At 37.2% G+C, this 19,367-nt stretch overlaps 1 protein-coding gene across 1 annotated transcript; it reads left to right on the top strand.

The window, feature by feature from the left end:
- Positions 1 to 9,961: 9,961 nt before the first annotated feature.
- On the top strand, positions 9,962 to 18,999 carry LOC110865406 (rho GTPase-activating protein 2). The gene is made up of 4 exons (XM_022114650.2): positions 9,962 to 10,421; positions 12,201 to 12,321; positions 16,889 to 17,239; positions 18,517 to 18,999. The coding sequence occupies exons 1-4, from the start codon at positions 10,102 to 10,104 to the stop codon at positions 18,895 to 18,897; spliced, it is 1,173 nt and encodes a 390-aa protein (XP_021970342.1). The 5' UTR covers positions 9,962 to 10,101; the 3' UTR covers positions 18,898 to 18,999.
- Positions 19,000 to 19,367: the final 368 nt, after the last annotated feature.

Genomic DNA, 19,367 nt, shown 5'->3' with positions numbered 1-19,367 from the left:
AGTCTCGTCTCTCTATCCCGGTTGAAACCACTAACGCCACAGTGCCATCACATGAGTTGTTGCCAAAACCACAACTATCACATGAGTTGCTGCTAAACCCACCACCGCCACCTAAGAATCGGGTCAGGTCACTGACGCCATGAACTCTGTCGTTTTTCATCCGTCTCACTTTTGATTTTGTTTTTTCGTTTGTGATGATTAAGGTTTCAAAATTTGGGATTTGTAAGAGACCAAGATGTGTTTTCAGGGTTGGGTTAAGGTTTCAAAATTTGGGATTTAGGATTTGTAAGAGACTATGATATGATGTGTTTTCAGGTTGGGTTGAGGATAATGATTTTTTTTTTCCTAGGGGTTATTTTAATTCGGTAACTTTTTCTAATTAAGTCCAAATAGTATTTTTGTTTAAATAAATAAATAGTATGTGAAAAATTACATAAATGTCCTCACATGAAATGCACATGCCATGTCTTAATAGAGGAATTGGATATAGCTTAATATAACAGACATAAAACGAGAGAACTTTTTTAAGTATAGAACGTTGTGTGAAAATAAAAATTTTAAAGGACCTAATCCATAATTTAGTGAAACATTTATGATCAGACGTTTAAAAGGTATTGCCTAATAGAGTCTAAAGGTGGTGATTGTGACCCATTTACGGTTACATTACATGGGCAATCTTAAAAAATTAGTTACATTGAAAAATGAAAAGTTGAATGATTCAAACTTCAAAAGTCACCTAAATTATATTCATCTATGCGTTTACGAAAATAATCAGAATTTACCCCAGTGACGGAATTAGAACGATTTAGTTAGGGGGTCATCATAAGCTTATATTCTATAATGGTTCAAATTAGGGGATCCATCTCTAAGTTTGTTCTTCAAAAACTCAAAATTTATAAATAAAAATTCAAAAAGTTTCGGTGACTGGAGGGTCAACGGACCCTCTTGACCCCCCTCTGGTTCCGCCCCTGATTTACCCGAAAAATCTACTTGAATATGGTTTGAGCATCCAAGTAGATATTTTTTGGTTCACAGTTGACTTTTATCTTTATGATTTTGTAAATGATCATAATTTTTATTACGGCATGATTTACTTTATTATATCAGTCAAATATTAATGGGTAAATACATATTATAAAAACTAACAAAATCATAGTGGTTGTTAGGTTAGATATGTTATAACAGAACTACAATTTGTCTCTGTTTCGTTAATTAATAAAAGAAAAAAGAAAAAAAAGCACATGTCATTGGTAAACACAAAGGGTAATTGTATCTTGGTTGGTTTTATAATAGAAGAAGAGAAAAATGCCTGGATAATTCTTGTGGTTTCGCCTTTTTTTACCTATAGTCCCTAACTTTCTAAAACTACTTGAATAGTCCTTAAGTTTTCATTTTTTGTTCCCGAATAGTCCCTGGGTCTAACTTCAGTTACTTTTCTCTGTTAAAATGATGTGAAATGACAAAAATACCCTTACCTTAAAAGGCCAAACCATAGGGACTATCCGAGCATCTTCTTCATTTTTATTTATAAAACCCCACCACCACACTTCATCTTCAACCTCCACCCAGATATGTTGTCATCGAAATTTGTTGTCGAAATCCGCCATGGCTGCAATCACAGTCCGATACGGATCCGATATGTAAATTCCGATTTTGCTTAATATAATTTCCATCGTCATAGCCTTTTTTAAATGGAACAACAGCAACATAATCATCATCACTCATCATCATCAATCATCCTCAGAAAACGCTGCCAGTCGAAATGGCAAGAGGAAAATTACTCTAAGAAACCTCCTCATTCTCACCTGAGCCTCGATTCAATTGAGAGCATAACACAACATAACATAACACCTCATCTCATCATTAATGCGGTTTTAGGTACATGTTGAGGTCAACAAAAAAAATCGGATCTTCGATGTCCCCTCTGAATACACTGATCATCACAGTCTTTAAACAAGTTTACAAAATACTGCTACTACCACAACCTCCACCATCACCATCATCAAATGGCACAGAAACCTCCTCAATCGCATTCTCACCCTAGTCTCAATTCACATGAGAATAACACAACATAACACCTCATCTCATTTTTCAAGATGGTTATTATAAATATAGAGGTGAACAGAAAACCGGTTTGTGAACTGGAACCAGTTTTGACCTGACCCGAAACCGAATATGATACAGGTTTGGTGAAACTGGTCCCCTTTCTCCCTTGACACCAATCAATAACTAGAACAAGTTTTAAACTGAACTGATCCTTTTCCACCTGTAAACTAGTTTTACCAAACACCAGTTTTGACCATTGTTGACCCAAACCGAAACCATTTCAACCAGAACCAGAATGGGATTAAAAAAACGAAATGTGCACCTCTAGGTAGATAAATGTTCTTATACAGAGTTGTATCTCCAACGATAAAGGTTCTGAGGCTCAAATATGTTATCATCGGAATTTACTGTCGAAATCCGCCATGGCTGCAATCACAGTAGCATGTATCAAATACATATTGTCCGAGTTGCCTAGCCAAGATACGGATCAGATCTGTAAATTCCGATTTTGCTCGAAATAATTTCCATCGTCATAGCCTTTTCATATGAAACAACAACAGTAGCAGCAGCATCAACATAACTAGAGAGAAGATGATGTCGGCGGCGATGGTGGAGGGTGGAGGAGGGTGATGGTGGGTGGATGTTGAAGATGAAGTGTGGTGGTGGGGTTTTATAAATAAAAATGAAGAAGATGCCCGGATAGTCCTTATGGTTTGGCCTTTTAAGGTAAGGGTATTTTTGTCATTTCACATCATTTTAACAGAGAAAAGTAACTGAAGTTAGACCCAGGGACTATCCGGGAACAAAAAATGAAAACCTGAGGACTATTTAGGTAGTTTTAGAAAGTTGGGGACTATAGGTGAAAAAAGGCGAAACCACAGGACTATCCGGGTATTTTTCTCATAGAAGAAAGGAAAAAAAGGGGAGGGAGATTATAGATGTTAAAAGTTTATTGTAATGATAAAAATACCCTTGCTTTATAGTTAATTTTTAATTTTTAATTAGGTTTTTTCTTAATACTCAACATTGTTACAAAAACAAAACTATAGGACTCGACGTTGTAAGAAAAAAAGGTTAGTACTCAATGTTGTTATTTTGACAAAACCACAGGGACTAGTGGTGTAATTAATTCAAAAAAATTACTCCCTCCGTCCCATTAAAGTGTCTTATTTTGAATTTTCAAAGTCTTTATTTATAAACTTTGACTTTAATTATATATTTTTTGTGTTATATAAAAGTTTATGAAAATTAACCCTATAAAAACACTTGTAAAACACACTCAAATCATATAACTTTCATCAAGTATTATCTAACACAAACAAAATTATTTAAGGTCAAAGTTTATAAACAAAGACTTTGAAAATTCAAAATATGACACTTTTAATGGGACGGAAGGAGTATATCATAAGAACATGCATTTTATTTCCTTCAAGTTGAGTATCACATTGCCATATATTTTTTTTAACATGTTACGTAATTAATGTGTGAGTGTTCCAATCGCATCACACGGGCACCCCTTTAGTGTGTGTAATAAGGTTTAAATACAAAAAAATTTTAACCTTATTACACACACACTAGAGGAGTGCGTGTGTGATGCGATGGAAAAATAGACACTTGTAATCACGAAACATGTTAACTTTTACGTGTATTTCCTCCAAGCTTTTTGATACTCTATTCAAGTCCTAAATATTTATTAAAAACTTGCACTATAAAATCGAGAATTTTAGTCTCTTTAATTTGATTATATCCTTCGTAAACTTGAGCTAAGTCAAACATTAGCTATATATCTTCTTCAAATTTCAAAACCTTAATATGAATATAGTTATGTCTATGTAACTTTCCAACTTAGTAATCGACCTAATGTTTTTTAGCCTCTAAACCTGAAACTTAGGGTGATCATTTCTTAAGTTATGTTAACAAATTAATTTATTTCACTTTTCTTTAGTTTTAAGTATTTAATTGTCACACCTCAACCGATGGCGGAATCATCGGGGCGCGACACTGAGCGAAACAGATTGTCTAGAAGTTTCCATAACAACTATAATTACTAATAATTTAAAGCAACATGTCCCATACCATGTCATAAACGATAACATAATTATTACAGACAGGATCTAGTCAAATTGTTATGTTCTGACAACTCAGATTTCAAATATAGACAATTGTTTATTTGTTTCTAGACCTTTCCTAGCCTCGATTTCACAACAAGCTAAGCACATAAGCATCCTAAGCACCTGTTACATACGTTAAAGTAAAAGTCAATACACATAGTGTAAAGGTGAGCATACAAGTTTAATAGATATAATAGAGTTCGAAATCGTTACGCATAACCAGCACGTATACAGTGTAAAATGAGGCATGTTAGTTATCGACATGAACCTATCGATACCAATGACTGCGGGTTGACTGCCTAAGGCAGTTCGTAATACACACTCACCACTGTGAGCCATGTAACAAATTGTCCTTAACAACCCCTGAGTGAACATGTGCTGAGTCCAAACTATAGTACTATCGTTGCTAAGGCAGGTAGACAACATTCCATGTGTAAACATAACAAACAAGCATTCATTAAGTCATGTATAACATGCAGTAACGGTTAGCGTTTTAAAGTATTGCGTAGTGTGTTCGATGTGATTTAGAATAAGTAACGTATGTAACACCCAAAAGTGCGTAAAACAAAAAGGGATCGAGTATACTCACAGCGATTGATGGATTGAAGGGAGCGCCATAGAGTAAGGTTAGCCTGATCAGAATGATAGCATAAACGATAAGTGATACGTATATCGGTGAGAGGTGTGAGTGGATCGGACGGTAATTCGATCGAAAGGGAGTCCGATCGGGTGACAATCCGCTCGAATGGTCGTCCGATCGGGTGACCTTTCGAGTGGATTGTTACTTCGTTTGGGAAGGATGTGTTTGTGTATGATGGCTTGTCTTTTGAATTTTTCGTTGTAGCATTTTGAAAATAGAGAAGTATCTCTACCTTTCAGGTCGGTCGATCGGACGGTAGTCCAATCGGACGGCGATCCGATTGGCGAGTCTTCTCAGGTTGAGAACAAGTTCACCACAGGACGGTCACTCGATCGGATGACAATCCGATCGGGTGGCATCCCATGTGCATTGAACATGTTGAAAATTGTTTAAGTGTTGAAGTCAGAACATCACACGGTCGAGTGGTAGTCCGATCGGGTGGTAATCCGATCGAACAACATTTCGTTCAATGTTCAACCTTCAAGGTTTGAAAATAAAAGTTGAGTGTGGGACCCAAGGTGCAAGCCGATCGGGTGGCAACCCGATCGGGTGACAATCCGACCGGACAGCAGTCCGATCGGGCGGCACTCCGTCCTGGTCGCCTTATCGTCTTACACTTGATTGTTTTTGATGGTTTGTCGTTTTATCGAGATGATTTGATAACGTGCTGGACAACAGAAACCTCGTCCATACTTGGTAATCTGATCGGACAGGAACCACCCAAATCCGTCCAATTACTGTTCGAGACGGTGTTTCATGTTCAACCCGAAATCGATAATCTCGTGGATAGAATCCAGATCTTGAACCAATACTTCGACAAGAAAGAGTAGAAGATCAGAACAAGCTCCGATTCTATCGATTTTGAGTGTATTGAGTGTAAAAGAGTTGAAAGAAGGTTGGAAAACCATCTTTCAATCCTTTTCACCATGAATATGTTTAGATCTATGAAAGATCTTTGTTTATTTGTGTGGAAATCGTTCAGATCTAAGTTGTTCTTGGTGGATTGAAGCCAAAACATGAAGTTCCGAAGAACACCACGATGACATCATCCTAGAACACCTCAAATCTAGTGATTTCACGGTTAAAAGTTAAGATTCAAAAGATAGAAAGGTGTAGGAGTGCGTGTAGATTAAGAAAGTACAAGATTTAGATGGAAAACTTACAAGAGTCGCGAGAAATCTGAAGAAAAACGAGTTGGAGCGAGCGAGAGGGAGAGAGAGCTGTCAACATCAAATGATGTTGACATGAGGGGTATTTATAGGCTTTCCATAAAAGGAAAGGAGGAAAAGAGGCTGGTCGATTGGGTGGTAAACCGATCAGGTGGCCGCTCGATCGAGTGGCACCTCGATCGGGTGGCAGCTCGATCGGCTGGCCACTCGATTGGAGGGCCCGACGCGATGAGTTTTGCGATTTTGATTCGCGTGTTGAGCGTTGCGATGCGATAGAGTTTCCTATCCAAATTACTTTTAATCCCAATTACTATATCAACATACAATCATCCTTAATTGACTTGCGTTTAGCGTCTGCGATTCGATTGCGATTGAGTTTCGATTGTGTTTCGATTAATCACCACAACATAAACATAAATAAATAAACACGCACAAGTAACACATAAGGCACACACACATAAAACAATATCCAGAACGCGTAATTCGAGTTGCGAGTGCGATTGCGATAAGCGATAAAGCGATCAAACATGCGATAAACATCGAATAAACCTCGATTATTAAATAGTACTCCACATAATATAACTAACGTAAAAGCATAAAAAAGACTATCTACAAGTCAAAGAAGTCAAAACAGGAATTGAGCAAGGAGTGGCAGATCACAATTAGCAATCTTGTCTCCATTTGACTTCAATCTTGACTTTGACTTTCGAAACACGGGGTGTTACATTAATCAAATCAATTCAAATTCTAAGATTTTAATTAATTGTTAGTATAAATAATCATATGAAATATGTAATAATGATTACATGCTTTTCATGGATACGATACCGTGTTAACCCTAGTTGTATAGGTTATTTGGCTTTCGCATGACTCGAATGATGGTCATTAGCTACATATAACTTCTTCTTCTTCTTTTTTTTTTTTATGATTTCACAAGCATAATACAATTATAATTTTAGCTTTTCTTAACACAAGTCCATGTGTAGACTTCGGTTATAGGGATGTAAAGAAACTGGAACCCAACGAGTATACCCTAAAGTCGAAACATCCACGATGGATATACCTAACGCCTGACAGGTATGGGATTGGAAAAAAAATTCACGGATACAAGACGGGTATAGGATTAGGTGATACACGACTTGATTACCCGAAACTATATACGCATTTACCTGAACCATGTACCCAAAAACTTTGAACTTTTATTTCTATTTTCCCATAACTATTGTTTAGTAAAGTTTCATTACTTGAAAAATAAACTTTTTTTGGAATATATATTTTGATGACATTATTTATATTTATATGGTATGAAATAAAAAAAGTTTTTAAGATTAATATTATAATCTGTTTATATTTTTAAATAGTTTTTTGATCATGATGATATGTAGGCTATTTATTATAATTATAATATATCATATAGATTTTAAAAACAAAAGGTTATAAAGGAAAGTAAAAAAAATGTATATGCATGAAAATCCCAACAGGTATACTTGATACTTGCAGGTATGACCGATAGCCAGGGATATGCAGATGCCTGATACCCGATTGGTAAATACCCGATACATACCCAACGAGTAAAGAGCTGGGCGTGGGACAAAATTTACAACTAGGTATGGACTGAGATTAACCATACCCGACTCATTGCCATCACTATTTGTATATCTCCAAACTCTGTGAATATCATATCAATAGTTGAATAGATGACACCAACGGTTCACCTGTTCAACCCGATGTGAAAAATTTGGTCGACCATTTTGATTCCGTTTTCATCATTTGTTTGGTTCACTCAAAATCAAACCAATTCATTTGTGTTTGATCAGTTAGCTAGAAGCATATATGATGACGATTCTTTGTTCATTATACCCTTAAATTAAATAGTTTATATGGATAACTACTTTCCTTATGTTAATAAAGTGAAGCATACACGTAATTCCCAAAATATATCACAAAGTACCTTTCATGTATTTTATAATTCTTACATTTCTAAGCGTGTTAATACGTCCAAAATAATAAACAAGATCCTATTAGTTATGCTAACTACTTTAAGGTAGTAAGTTAACCAAATTTCTATAGTTTATGTGCGTGTGCTACACTACTATTACTATATATTCCATTCCAACACACGTATATAAAATAAAATAATCATATAAAGTATACTTTACCAAGAAAGTTCAAATTCACCAAAATAACTTTTTTTATATGTATATGTTTATGAAAATGTAAAATAAATGTTCCTTTTAGTTTTATTCTTAGAACTTAATCCCAATAATTCTAATCGGCCCATGTTAAAGTTAAACTATCACAAACACATCATATGAAAGGCAAATCAAACTTATCGAAGGACTCACATGATGGTTCAACCAAATAATACAATACAACAACTCATAAGAATATTTATGTTTCACTTGAGAGTACTATAGATTGAACTCGGGTCAGATCTCAAACTCTTCATCTCTAAAACTGACTCAACCACACATTGCAAACTTCAAAATTACTTAAAGGATGGATGTTTGAAGAGTTAAGTGTCTTTTCGTCCCTGTGTTTTGTTCACTTTTGCCATTTCGGACCAATTTTAAAAAATGCATCAGTTTCCTCGTGACATACTGGAAACATGCAATTTCAGTCCAAAAATTAAAACCCAGTTAAGTCAGACAGGTTAAATGAAGGGTATTATTGTCAATTTTGGGATGGACTGAAAGGACGAAATTACCCTCACATGCCAAGCACATAGGGTGTTTTAAAAGAGATATTTAACTGATGTTAGGGCTGAGGACCAATCGAGTTCAGTTTTATAAGTTTTGGTACCACGCATGTAATTAGTAAACTATTAGGACCAAATCTGCAATTTTTACAAACCACAGAAACCAACCAAGCATTTAACTCTAAAAAAAAAAGTCCTTCATTCATATAATAATTACATTTTTCATTTATATAATAACATTTTGCATCCACAGTCTAGCTGAGTTGGCTCCAACATCACTAAAACGTATACAAATTCAAATGGTTAGGAGTTCTCAAAACAAGAGAACCCTATAAGATATATCTATTTGGGTCTAGGGGTCCAAGGCCTGACCAACAATCCGTCGTAGTAGATCTCTAGACTCACTCGATTAATCTCTCACGTAATAACGATTTTGTGTTAGCCTGGTTAACGATGTTCCAAACTAAACATTTTGTGTTAGCCTGGTTAATATGTGTAAAGATCAAATACAAATGGGTCTTAACACGAGAAGTAAATGATAGATTTTTAATTTTTTTAAATTTTTTTCCCATTTATTTAAGCATGATGTTTAGTTACAAAATGTAAAAAAATAATAATGTATTTACTATAGTATAGTAATTATGTGTAGTTACTCTACTAGTGTAAAATACGTGATTAGTAGGGTGAGAAAAAAATTCTTTCATTAACTTCTCATGCCGGAGGCACCAATTTTGGAGTTTTCAGCTCAACCTAGGTTAGCCATCGGAGGCACTAGTTTTGGAGTTTTCAGCTCAACCACCAGAGGCTAACTAGCACCAGAGGCAAACATTAAACCGTAGCTTGCTGCTGAAAAATGTAATAGGCTAACTAGCACACCTTGCTTCGCTCTTCAAGCTCCGCCCCATAATCAGCGTCTTCATTTATAAAGAAAGCCCCCTCTTTAGAAGAGAAGAAGGTAAACTTTCAACTAAAATACGTACTTAAGAAGATAAGAAAAAAAAAATTTCTTTCATTCACTTCTTATGATAAGCTTATTTGTATGTTAAAACTCATCTGAATCAGACCCTAACACTATATAATATAAATCTAAAATCATAAGTCTACAAGAAGAAAACAAAAAACAATAAAGAAAAATCCTTTCTTTTTAACTTTATTTCAACAACTTTAACTTGTATCAAACATTCAATAACACATTAAATACAAAAGATTCCAAAAACCTCTAGTAACAAATAGTCAAATAGAGGATGAATTAAGTAATCACCGTTCAAACCCAAAAAAAAAAAAAAAAAAAAAAAAAAAAAAAAAAAAAAGTGGCCGGCAACCAATTTCAAACCACCTTCAAAACCAACCCCATCATAAACCCATCACTCATTCCAACAAATCACTCAAAATTTCATCTCATTTCACCCCCAAATTTGACCCAAACAACTACACAACATGACGGAAACGGTGGCCATAGCCAGCGGCGGAGGCTGCGGCGGCGTTTGCTCCGGCGGCGGAGCAACCGGAAGAGCTAAAGACAGTAGTCAACTGTCGTTGTTGGAGCTGATATTGGCGGTTTTTAGAAAATCAATGGCGGCTTGTGTTGATGATCGATATGAAGAAACGAAAGTGAAATCGAAGTTTAATCAGATGGAGATTGGGTGGCCTACGGAGGTGAAGCATTTGACTCATGTTACGTTTGATAGATTTCAGGGGTTTTTAGGGCTTCCGGTTGAGTTTGAAGTTGAAGTTCCCGAAAGAGTACCCAGTGCCAGGTAATTTGGGGTTTCTCTTTTTTTTTTGTTGGTTAATCTTTTTTTTAACGGGCCAACAGAATTAATCCCGAGCACTCTCGGGTCACCCACTACCCACCCACTGCACGACAGTCGACAGTGAAAATGCCAGTAAAACCGTGTCAGAATATTGCCGGTTTTGCCCCAGACGGGTTGCTCATCCAGAAACTCATGGTTTTGTTTTTTACTTGACGAGGTCTGTACCGACCCAAGAACCGTGCGAGAATATTGCCCGTTTTGTCTCTAATGGGTTGCCTTTCCAGAAACTCACAGTTTTGTTTTCACCTAACGAATTCTGTAACGACCCAAGTAAACCGTGTCGGAATATTGCCCGTTTTGCCTCTAATGGGTTGCCGATTCAGAAACTCACGGTTTCGTTTTCACCCGACGAATTTCTCGCATGGGCAAAACACGTCTCGGTAGAGAAGGTTTCCACCTCTTGTAAAGAAGGCGTCGTTTCCCCCCTCAACCGACGTACCGTAAAAAACCGTGAGGGACTCACGGTTTTGTAACGTCGGTTGGGGGGAAAATGAAGGCTTCCTTACAAGGGGTGGAAACTTTCTCTACCGGGACGTGTTTTGCCCATGCGAGAAATTCGTCAGGGGAAAACAAAACCGTGAGTTTCTGGATTGGCAACCCATTAGGGGCAAAACGAGCAATATTCTGACACGGTTTACTTGGGTCGTTACAGAATTCGTCAGGTGAAAACAAAACCATGAGTTTCTGAAAAGGTAACCCATTAGAGGCAAAACGGGCAATATTCTGGCACGGTTTACTTTAGCTGTTACAGATGTTGATGTTAAATGATTTGCGTGTAGTCAGTAGATAGAAAGTAGTATGGGTTCCACTTCTATTTCTGTGTTTAAATTACAGTGAATGCTTTGGAATTTAGGGGTTATGACAGCACAAAAGGGTGTAAATTGGTCAACAGAATTGCAGTGAGTTAACATATTGGGGCCCTTATATAGTGAGAACTGGGAATCCAAAGTTGAATAATATGGGGCCTACTTTTTGATTGCTGAAAAGTTTTATTAAAAGGGTGTTTGGATATGGTTTATGAAAGTGATTATTCAGTTTGTAGGTTATAGTTTTCTGATCTTTTTAAGATGTAATGATTAATTTTATATATGCATGATGCTTTGCCATTTAAATATGGCAAATTGGAAATAAATAGTCCCACCAAACTCAATTTGGCCGATAAATCGATAATAATCCCAAGTCAGTTATTGGCCGATAATAATCCGAACTGGTCAACTTTTTTTGTAAAATAGTCCGCCGTTAAAATAGCTTAACGGAGTTAAGTTTTTTTTTTTTTTTTTTTTTTTTTCCGAATTACAAACTGATGTATTAGGGCTTTTGATCAGAACGAGGATACGAGTTGATAGATGTAAAACTTAACTAGAAACACTGTCCTAACCCACGAAAACGGTGCTTCAATTCGGGTGTTTAAACTTCCAATTAACAAAAATCAAGCCATTTCGAGCACAATTTCGAGGTAAGTTTTACATCAATCGACTCGTATCCTCGTTCTGATCAAAAGCCCTAAAACATAGGTTTGTAATTTGGAAAAAAACTTAACTCCTTGAAGCTATTTTAACGGCGGACTATTTTACAAAAAAAAAAATTGACCAGTTCGGATTATTATCAGCCAATAACTGACTTGGGATTATCATCGGCCAAATTGAGTTAGGTGGGATTATTTATTTCCAATTTGCATTTAAATATGATTGTGTTTTTGACATGTGTTTTCTTGTTTTGTAGTGTTAGTGTTTTTGGTGTATCTGCGGAATCGATGCAATGTTCTTATGATTCGAGAGGAAACAGCGTCCCCACTATTCTCTTGCTCATGCAGAAGCGGTTATATGCTCAAGAAGGTCTAAAGGTATACTACATATAAGTATCAAAGTGTATATATATTTGTGTGTACATATATAACCATAGTTGTCAATAGCGCTGGTAGCGCCCGTTATAGCGAATAGCGTAGCGTATAGGCTAAGGGTCGCTACAGACTCTATAGTGATATATAGCGGTTTTTTTATTTAAATTTATTTTATTTATTCAGATGATTAGTGATAGCGAATTTTGCTATTTTAGTGTATTTTTTGCACTTTTATACATAATTGGTGTGTTAAATTTAGTTTTTATTTATTTTTTATATTTCTACCACTTTATCGCTAAACATGAAAAAGCAGGCGCTATTTTGTCGCTATCGCTACGTAGCATATAGCAATATAGGTAGCCTGTCGCTATGGTCCGCTATTCGCTATTGACAACTATGCATATAACTCGAAAAGTCTATATTGCAGTTTTAGAATCTCACAAAACAAATAATGTTGTCGAAATCTTATCCCGGTACACAAATGCCCTTTAGATCCACCCATTGAGAATTGCGTTTTCTTTTTTTTTTTGTTATGTGATGTCTGTTAAAATTGCAAATTTTCATTCTTTCGCAAAATAGTTCAAGCTAATATGAACTATCCGTTTTGAACTCTCACACAATGAATATCGCAAAAGGGGGTTGCAGTGCAGCTTGTTGCTCGTTTACTTGCCATTGTTATGTAACTTTTCTATCGTTAATGAAAAAAAAAAAAAACACATATATGATCTATTCAATCATATAAATAAGAGTGGACCTACCCTGGAAACTTTCTTGTTGCATTTTACAGTGTAATCAAATAAACAATTATTATTATTATTATTATTATTATTATTATTATTATTATTATTATATTTATTATTATTAGGGGAATTGGCCTGTAATAATCCCACCTAGACCTTATTGGCCATTAATAATCCCACCTCAGAATATTCCCCACACTAGTCCCACCTTTCACCTATTTTTCCTACAATGGTCCCCCGTTAAAAAAACTTAACGGAGTTAAGCTTTTTTCCAAACTACAAACAGATTTTTTAGGGCTTTTGATCAGAACGATGATACGAGTCCATGGATGTAAAACTTACTTCGAAATGGTGCTCCAAGTGACTTGATTTTGATTAATTGGAAATTTAAACACCCGAATTGAAGCGCCGTTTTCATCGTTTGGAGTACCGTTTCGAGGCAAGTTTTACATTAATGGACTCGTATCGTCGTTCTAATCAAAAGCCCTAAAAAATCTGTTTGTAATTTGGAAAAAAGCTTAACTCCGTTAAGTTTTTTTAACGGGGGACCATTGTAGGAAAAATATGTGAAAGGTGGGACTGGTGGGGGGAATATTCTGAGGTGGGATTATTAATGGCCAATAAGGTCTAGGTGGGATTATTACAGGCCAATTTCCCTTATTATTATTATTATTATTATAATATTTATACTGCATTTTCTGTGGGTCAGAGGGGTTGGTTAATGGGTGAAAAATTGGTGTGGGCCAAGAATGTAATTATAAGTACGGGTCGAGTTGAGCCATGTTGACCACCAAGATTATTTGTTTCTTTTTGAGTTTTTTTTTTTTTTTTTTTTTTTTATAAATAATTTTCGCATTAATTATGATTACAAAAACTATGTTAACAAATATTAATATAACCTTCCCTTGCCTTGTAATGAAACTGTAAGTTTAGGTGATTATCTACACATGTGACCATTTAAGTTATTTTAATATTTTGACCCGTTCTTGAATACATATATATGTGCTCATATGAAAGGGTTGATATCAAGGGTGTAAGCGATACGGGCCGATACCAAGCTCGTTAAAGGTCGAGCCCAAGCTCGTTAAAGGTCGAGCCCAAGCTCGGCTTGTTTCGAACTCTAGTTCTAAAAGCTCGAAGCCTTGAACATAACTCAGCTCGTTAATAAGTATTCAATTTCATGCTCAGCTTGAGCTGGCTCGGTAATAAGTTTATACGGAATATACATATAATTATACTTTCGTATATGACAAATTATTTTAATCTTTAGTTATTTTATCTGAATTTTTATATATAACATTATATTATTATTTATTATATACTTACATATTTTTTTATAAAATACATATTTTTTATTATATAAATAACGCAAATTGGAAAATAATAATCCCATCTTTCTGAAATTGGCTGATAATAATCCCAAGTCAGTTATTAGCCAATAATAATCCGAGCTCGTCCAATTTTTTTGTAAAATAGTCCGTCGTTAAAATTACTTAACGGAGTTAAGTGTTTTTCCGAATTACAAACCGATGTTTAGGGCTTTTGATCAGAACGAGGATATGAGTCGATTGATGTAAAACTTACCTCGAAATATTGCCCCCAACCCACGAAAACGGTGCTTCAATTCGGGTGTTTAACTTCCAATTAACAAAATTCAAGCCATTTCGAACACAATTTCGAGGTAAGTTTTACATAAATCGACTCGTATCCTCGTTCTGATCAAAAGCCCTAAAACATCGGTTTGTAATTCGGCAAAACACGTAACTCCGTTAAGCTTATTTTAACGGCAGACTATTTTACAAAAAAACTGGACGAGGTCGGATTATTATTGGCTAATAACTGACTTGGGATTATTATTGGCCAATTTCAGAAAGATAGGATTATTATTTTCCAATTTGCCTATAAATAATAAACTCGTTTATTAAACGGGCTTCAGATTTTTATTTTATAAAATATATAATTTTTTTATATAAATAATAAATTCGTTTATTAAACGGGCTTCAATTTACGCTGGAGCTCAGGCTCAAGCTTGTTTATGCTCGGTTTGATTTAAGCTTTTAGCGAGCCAATCTCAAGTAGCTCACAAGCGGCTCAACTCGTGTACACCCCTAGTTGAAAATCCGGATTCCGGACCCACCACCGAGTCCATTTAGACTATCCTCTGTGTTTAACTTTACATGCTTCCCCACAATGCAAATTGATTGAATTTTTCATTGTGGCATGTTACATGAAACATGTAATGTACTAATGTTCCTTTCTTCTTACATCTTTTCACACTAACTTCCACCTAAAGTTACCTATCTGTCTACAGTTGTAATCTGTCTTTGTACTTTTTTTCTTTTTTTTTTCAAGTTTTCTTTACTTGTTGATATTAAAGGGTATCTTGGACATTTAGGTGCTGTTTGTTTTTTCATAAAACCTCTGCGCAGGCTCTTCTGTCTGCGCGGCGCAGACCACGCGCAGACTGTTTGTTTTTCCGAAGACGTTTCATTAAAAAAGGTCTGCGCGAGGTTTTCTTGGTGCAGACTTGGTCCGGCCACTTCTAAGATCTTCTAAGGTCTGCAGAGGGTTAAACACCACCACCGTCCCTCCACCACCACTACCCACCACCAACCACCGCCCATCACCACCACCGTTCATCACCACCACCATCCACCACCGTCCATCACCACCGTCGACCACCACCGTCCATCACCACCACCGTCCATCACCACCACCACCACCACCGTCCATCACCACCACCACCACCACCACCATCCACCACCACCCACCACCGTCCATCACCACCACCACCGTCCACCACCCACCACTGTTCATCACCACCACCATCCACCACCCACCACCGTCCATCACCACCACCACCGGCCACCGCCCATCAACGTCCACCACCCACCACTGTCCTCCAACACCCACCACCGTCCACCGTCCACCACCACCGTTCATCACCACCACCGTCCAACACCCACCACCGTCCACCACCCACCACCAGTTTATTTTAGAAGCCTGCAGAAGTTAAAAAGCAAACACTCTTCCTCTTGCAGACTGCAGACATTTGGTCCACCTCTTCTGCTATAGATGTATGCAGATGTGGTCCGCAGACTGCAGACATTTTACCTCTTAAAAAACAAACAGCACCTTACTTAATAGTCACTCACTTAGTTGAATTAGGGGTGGAAACTCCCGACACGATATGGAACATGACACATAAATAAAGGATTGAGTTGTGTCTTAATGGGTTGACTGGCATAACCCGTTTAACAAACGTTTATATTTGGGTTGGGTTGTGGTCCTTGTGGATAAATAGGTCGACCCACCAACCCGTTTACAACCCGCCATCCCATTTAATCAGTTTAGGTAAACGGGTTATATGGGTCGTATATGGGTCACATTGGTTAAATGCAATGTTTTCAGAACCAGACCGGACGTCGAATCGGTATGTATTCTGGCCACTGGTCGGATCGGATGTAAGAACCGGGTGATTACATAAATATAATAAAAATAAATAGGATAAAATCAGAAAATTTTAAACAAAATCTGGTCCAACCCCCTAACAAATCCGGTCCGACCACTCGGTTTTCCGGTCCGACTGTTGGTTCCCGGTCCAACCACCCCGTTGGATTCAAATCCGGTCCGATATGGTGAACCGGACCGGCCAGACCTCCGGCTCCCGGTCCGACCGGCAAGTCCGGTCCGGTTAATGTGTCCGGGTTAGAGTTGGGGTTTTCGACACGATTAAGTAATACAAGAATTCCTGTTTGTTTCTTATCCGCTACTATCAAGATTCATCTAATCAGAACCAACTTTTTTTTTCTGTTCAAACATCATAACAGGCAGAAGGAATATTCCGTATAAACCCCGAAAACAGTCACGAGGAGCATGTGCGGGCCCAGTTAAACAGAGGCATGGTTCCCGAAGACATAGAAGTTCATTGCCTCGCAGGCTTAATTAAAGCGTGGTTCAGGGAGCTGCCATGTGGCGTGCTCGACGGGCTTTCACCTGACGAGGTTTTACAGTGTAACACAGAAGAGGAACGGGTTGAGCTCGTGAAAAAGCTAAAACCCACCGAGACAGCGTTGCTTAATTGGGCTATCGATCTCATGTCTGATGTGGCTGAACACGAAGAATTAAATAAAATGAATGCTAGAAATATTGCCATGGTTTTCGCCCCGAATATGACTCAGGTAAATTCTTTTGATGTTCGTCTTTCGGTTTCCGAGCTATTGATTCTTAGTAGAGGTTGAAATTTTGACCCATTTAGCTAGCGGGTCACCCTCTTGTCAGTAAATCGTGTAAGTTGGGTAACGGGTCAAAAGCATGTCAAAAGTCAAATCTGGTCGGGTCAAGTTGGGTCCTATAGTTATAGACGGCGGTTAACGTACAAGACCTCCTTATCGTGCGTTGCGTACGCAACCACCAATAAAACGTGCGTAATTATGCGAATAACGTGCGTAATTAGGGTTAAACCCAACCCATGCGTAATTATGCAAATAACGTGTGTAATTAGGGTTTAACCCAACCCATGCGTAATTATGCAAATAACGTGTGTACTTATGTATTATAACGTGCGTAATTATGCAACGTTAATTACTATTGTGCCACCGCGTTCAATTGAAGGCCTAGATTAGATCAGATGTGCAGTTGAGATGCTCGCATACGCATCGCACGATAAGGTGGTCTTGTATTTTAAACTCTCTATATTTATAAATGGTATTTTATTTTAGAGTTAATTACTGTTTTCGTCCCTGTGGTTTGTCAAAAATCACTATTTCAGTTTCAATCCCTGTGTTTTCACTTTCGTAACCATTTCAGTCCACCTCGTAACCATTTCAGTCCCTATACTAACAAAATAAATGGATTGAAATGGTTACAAAAGTGAAACCACAGGGACTGAAATGGTTACGAAAGTGAAACCACAGGGACTGAAATGGTTACGAAAGTGAAACCACAGGGACTGAAATCGCAATTTTTAAACTAACGGACTGAAATAGTGATTTTTGACAAACCACAGGGACGAAAACAATAATTAACTCTTTATTTTATAATTTTTTATTAATGTTTTTCAGTTTTATAAATGATTAAACGATGAACTCCAAATTTGAGTTGGACTTGCGCTTGTTTATGCTCGAGTTGATTCGAGCTTTTAGCAAGCTGATCTCGAGTAGCTCACTAGTGGTTCAGTTCGGCTCGTTTACACCCTACTAAAAAGGATCTAAACTTTTGACTTTGAAGGTAAAAAATACTATTACTTATAGGGCTGTAAACGAACCGAACGTTCAGCGAACAGTTCGTGAACTGTTCGGCGGGAAGTTCGTTTATGTTCGTTTGTTTAAGTTAAACGAACGAACACGAACGAGTAATTTACTTAGCATCAAATACTATTACTTTTTCCGTTCGTTAAGTTAAACGAACGAACACGAACGAGTAATTTACTTAGCAACAAATACTATTACTTTTTCAGATGTCGGACCCATTGACCGCACTAATGCACGCGGTACAAGTCATGAACTTACTCAAGACCTTAATCACAAAAACACTTAGAGAGCGCGAAGAGACTACCCCCACGTGGGGTCCACAAACCAACAATGAGTTCACCAATCGCGAGGAGATGCAAACTAGTAGTGAACTCAGACGACCCGTAGTATCAGAAGATGAAGACAGATATGGTCGGGCCGACGACAGTGATAATGAAGTCGAATCGCTAAGTGAGATTGAAGATAATTTCTTGAAACAAATAAAGGAGAACAAAAACGCCAAAAATCGTTTCAAGAAAGAACTCAACGATTTGGTAATGCAACATTCCAGCCCGACTAACGGTTTTGATTCTAAAGAGGGATCTTGATTGTTGTATGTGAAGTAACTGTTTATTATCTTTTATTTAACTGTTGTAACCCATGTATACCATGAAAATGTTTTATGTGAAGTCTTGTCTAACCCATGTTAATCTTGGAGGAAGAAAACTACTAGGAGTGTTCACAATCTGGTTCGGTCGGTTTTGACGAAAATTCTGGATTTCTGGGTTTGGTAAAGTACATAGATAGCCCCCTGTGGTTTTCCAAAATTTTGGATTTGGTCCCTAGCTTTACAAAAGTACATGGTGGCTTGCACTTTGTAACGCATCTAAGGGGTTTAAGAGGTCCGTGTTATGGACTAAATGCGTTACTAAGTGCAAACCACAAGGACCCTCCATGTACTTTTGGCAAAAGTTGGGGACTAAATGCGTTACAAAGTGCAAACCAGATGGACCATCCGGTTAAGTTAAGTTAGACTTAGAGTGAAAAGAGAAAATCCGGTTGTGATTTTTGATTTAAA

The sequence above is a fragment of the Helianthus annuus genome, chromosome 15, assembly GCF_002127325.2.
Source record: "Helianthus annuus cultivar XRQ/B chromosome 15, HanXRQr2.0-SUNRISE, whole genome shotgun sequence".
Lineage (NCBI taxonomy): Eukaryota > Viridiplantae > Streptophyta > Magnoliopsida > Asterales > Asteraceae > Helianthus > Helianthus annuus.
The sequence above is the reverse complement of the archived record's forward strand: the minus strand, read 5'-3'. Positions and strand labels throughout refer to the sequence as shown.

Coding starts and splice junctions, on each gene's coding strand:
- LOC110865406 (XM_022114650.2), top strand. CDS start 10,102: ATGACGGAAACGGTGGCCATAGCCAGCGGCGGAGGCTGCGGCGGCGTT. Junction 10,422..12,200: donor GAAAGAGTACCCAGTGCCAG/GTAATTTGGGGT, acceptor CTTGTTTTGTAG/TGTTAGTGTTTTTGGTGTAT. Junction 17,240..18,516: donor TCGCCCCGAATATGACTCAG/GTAAATTCTTTT, acceptor TTACTTTTTCAG/ATGTCGGACCCATTGACCGC.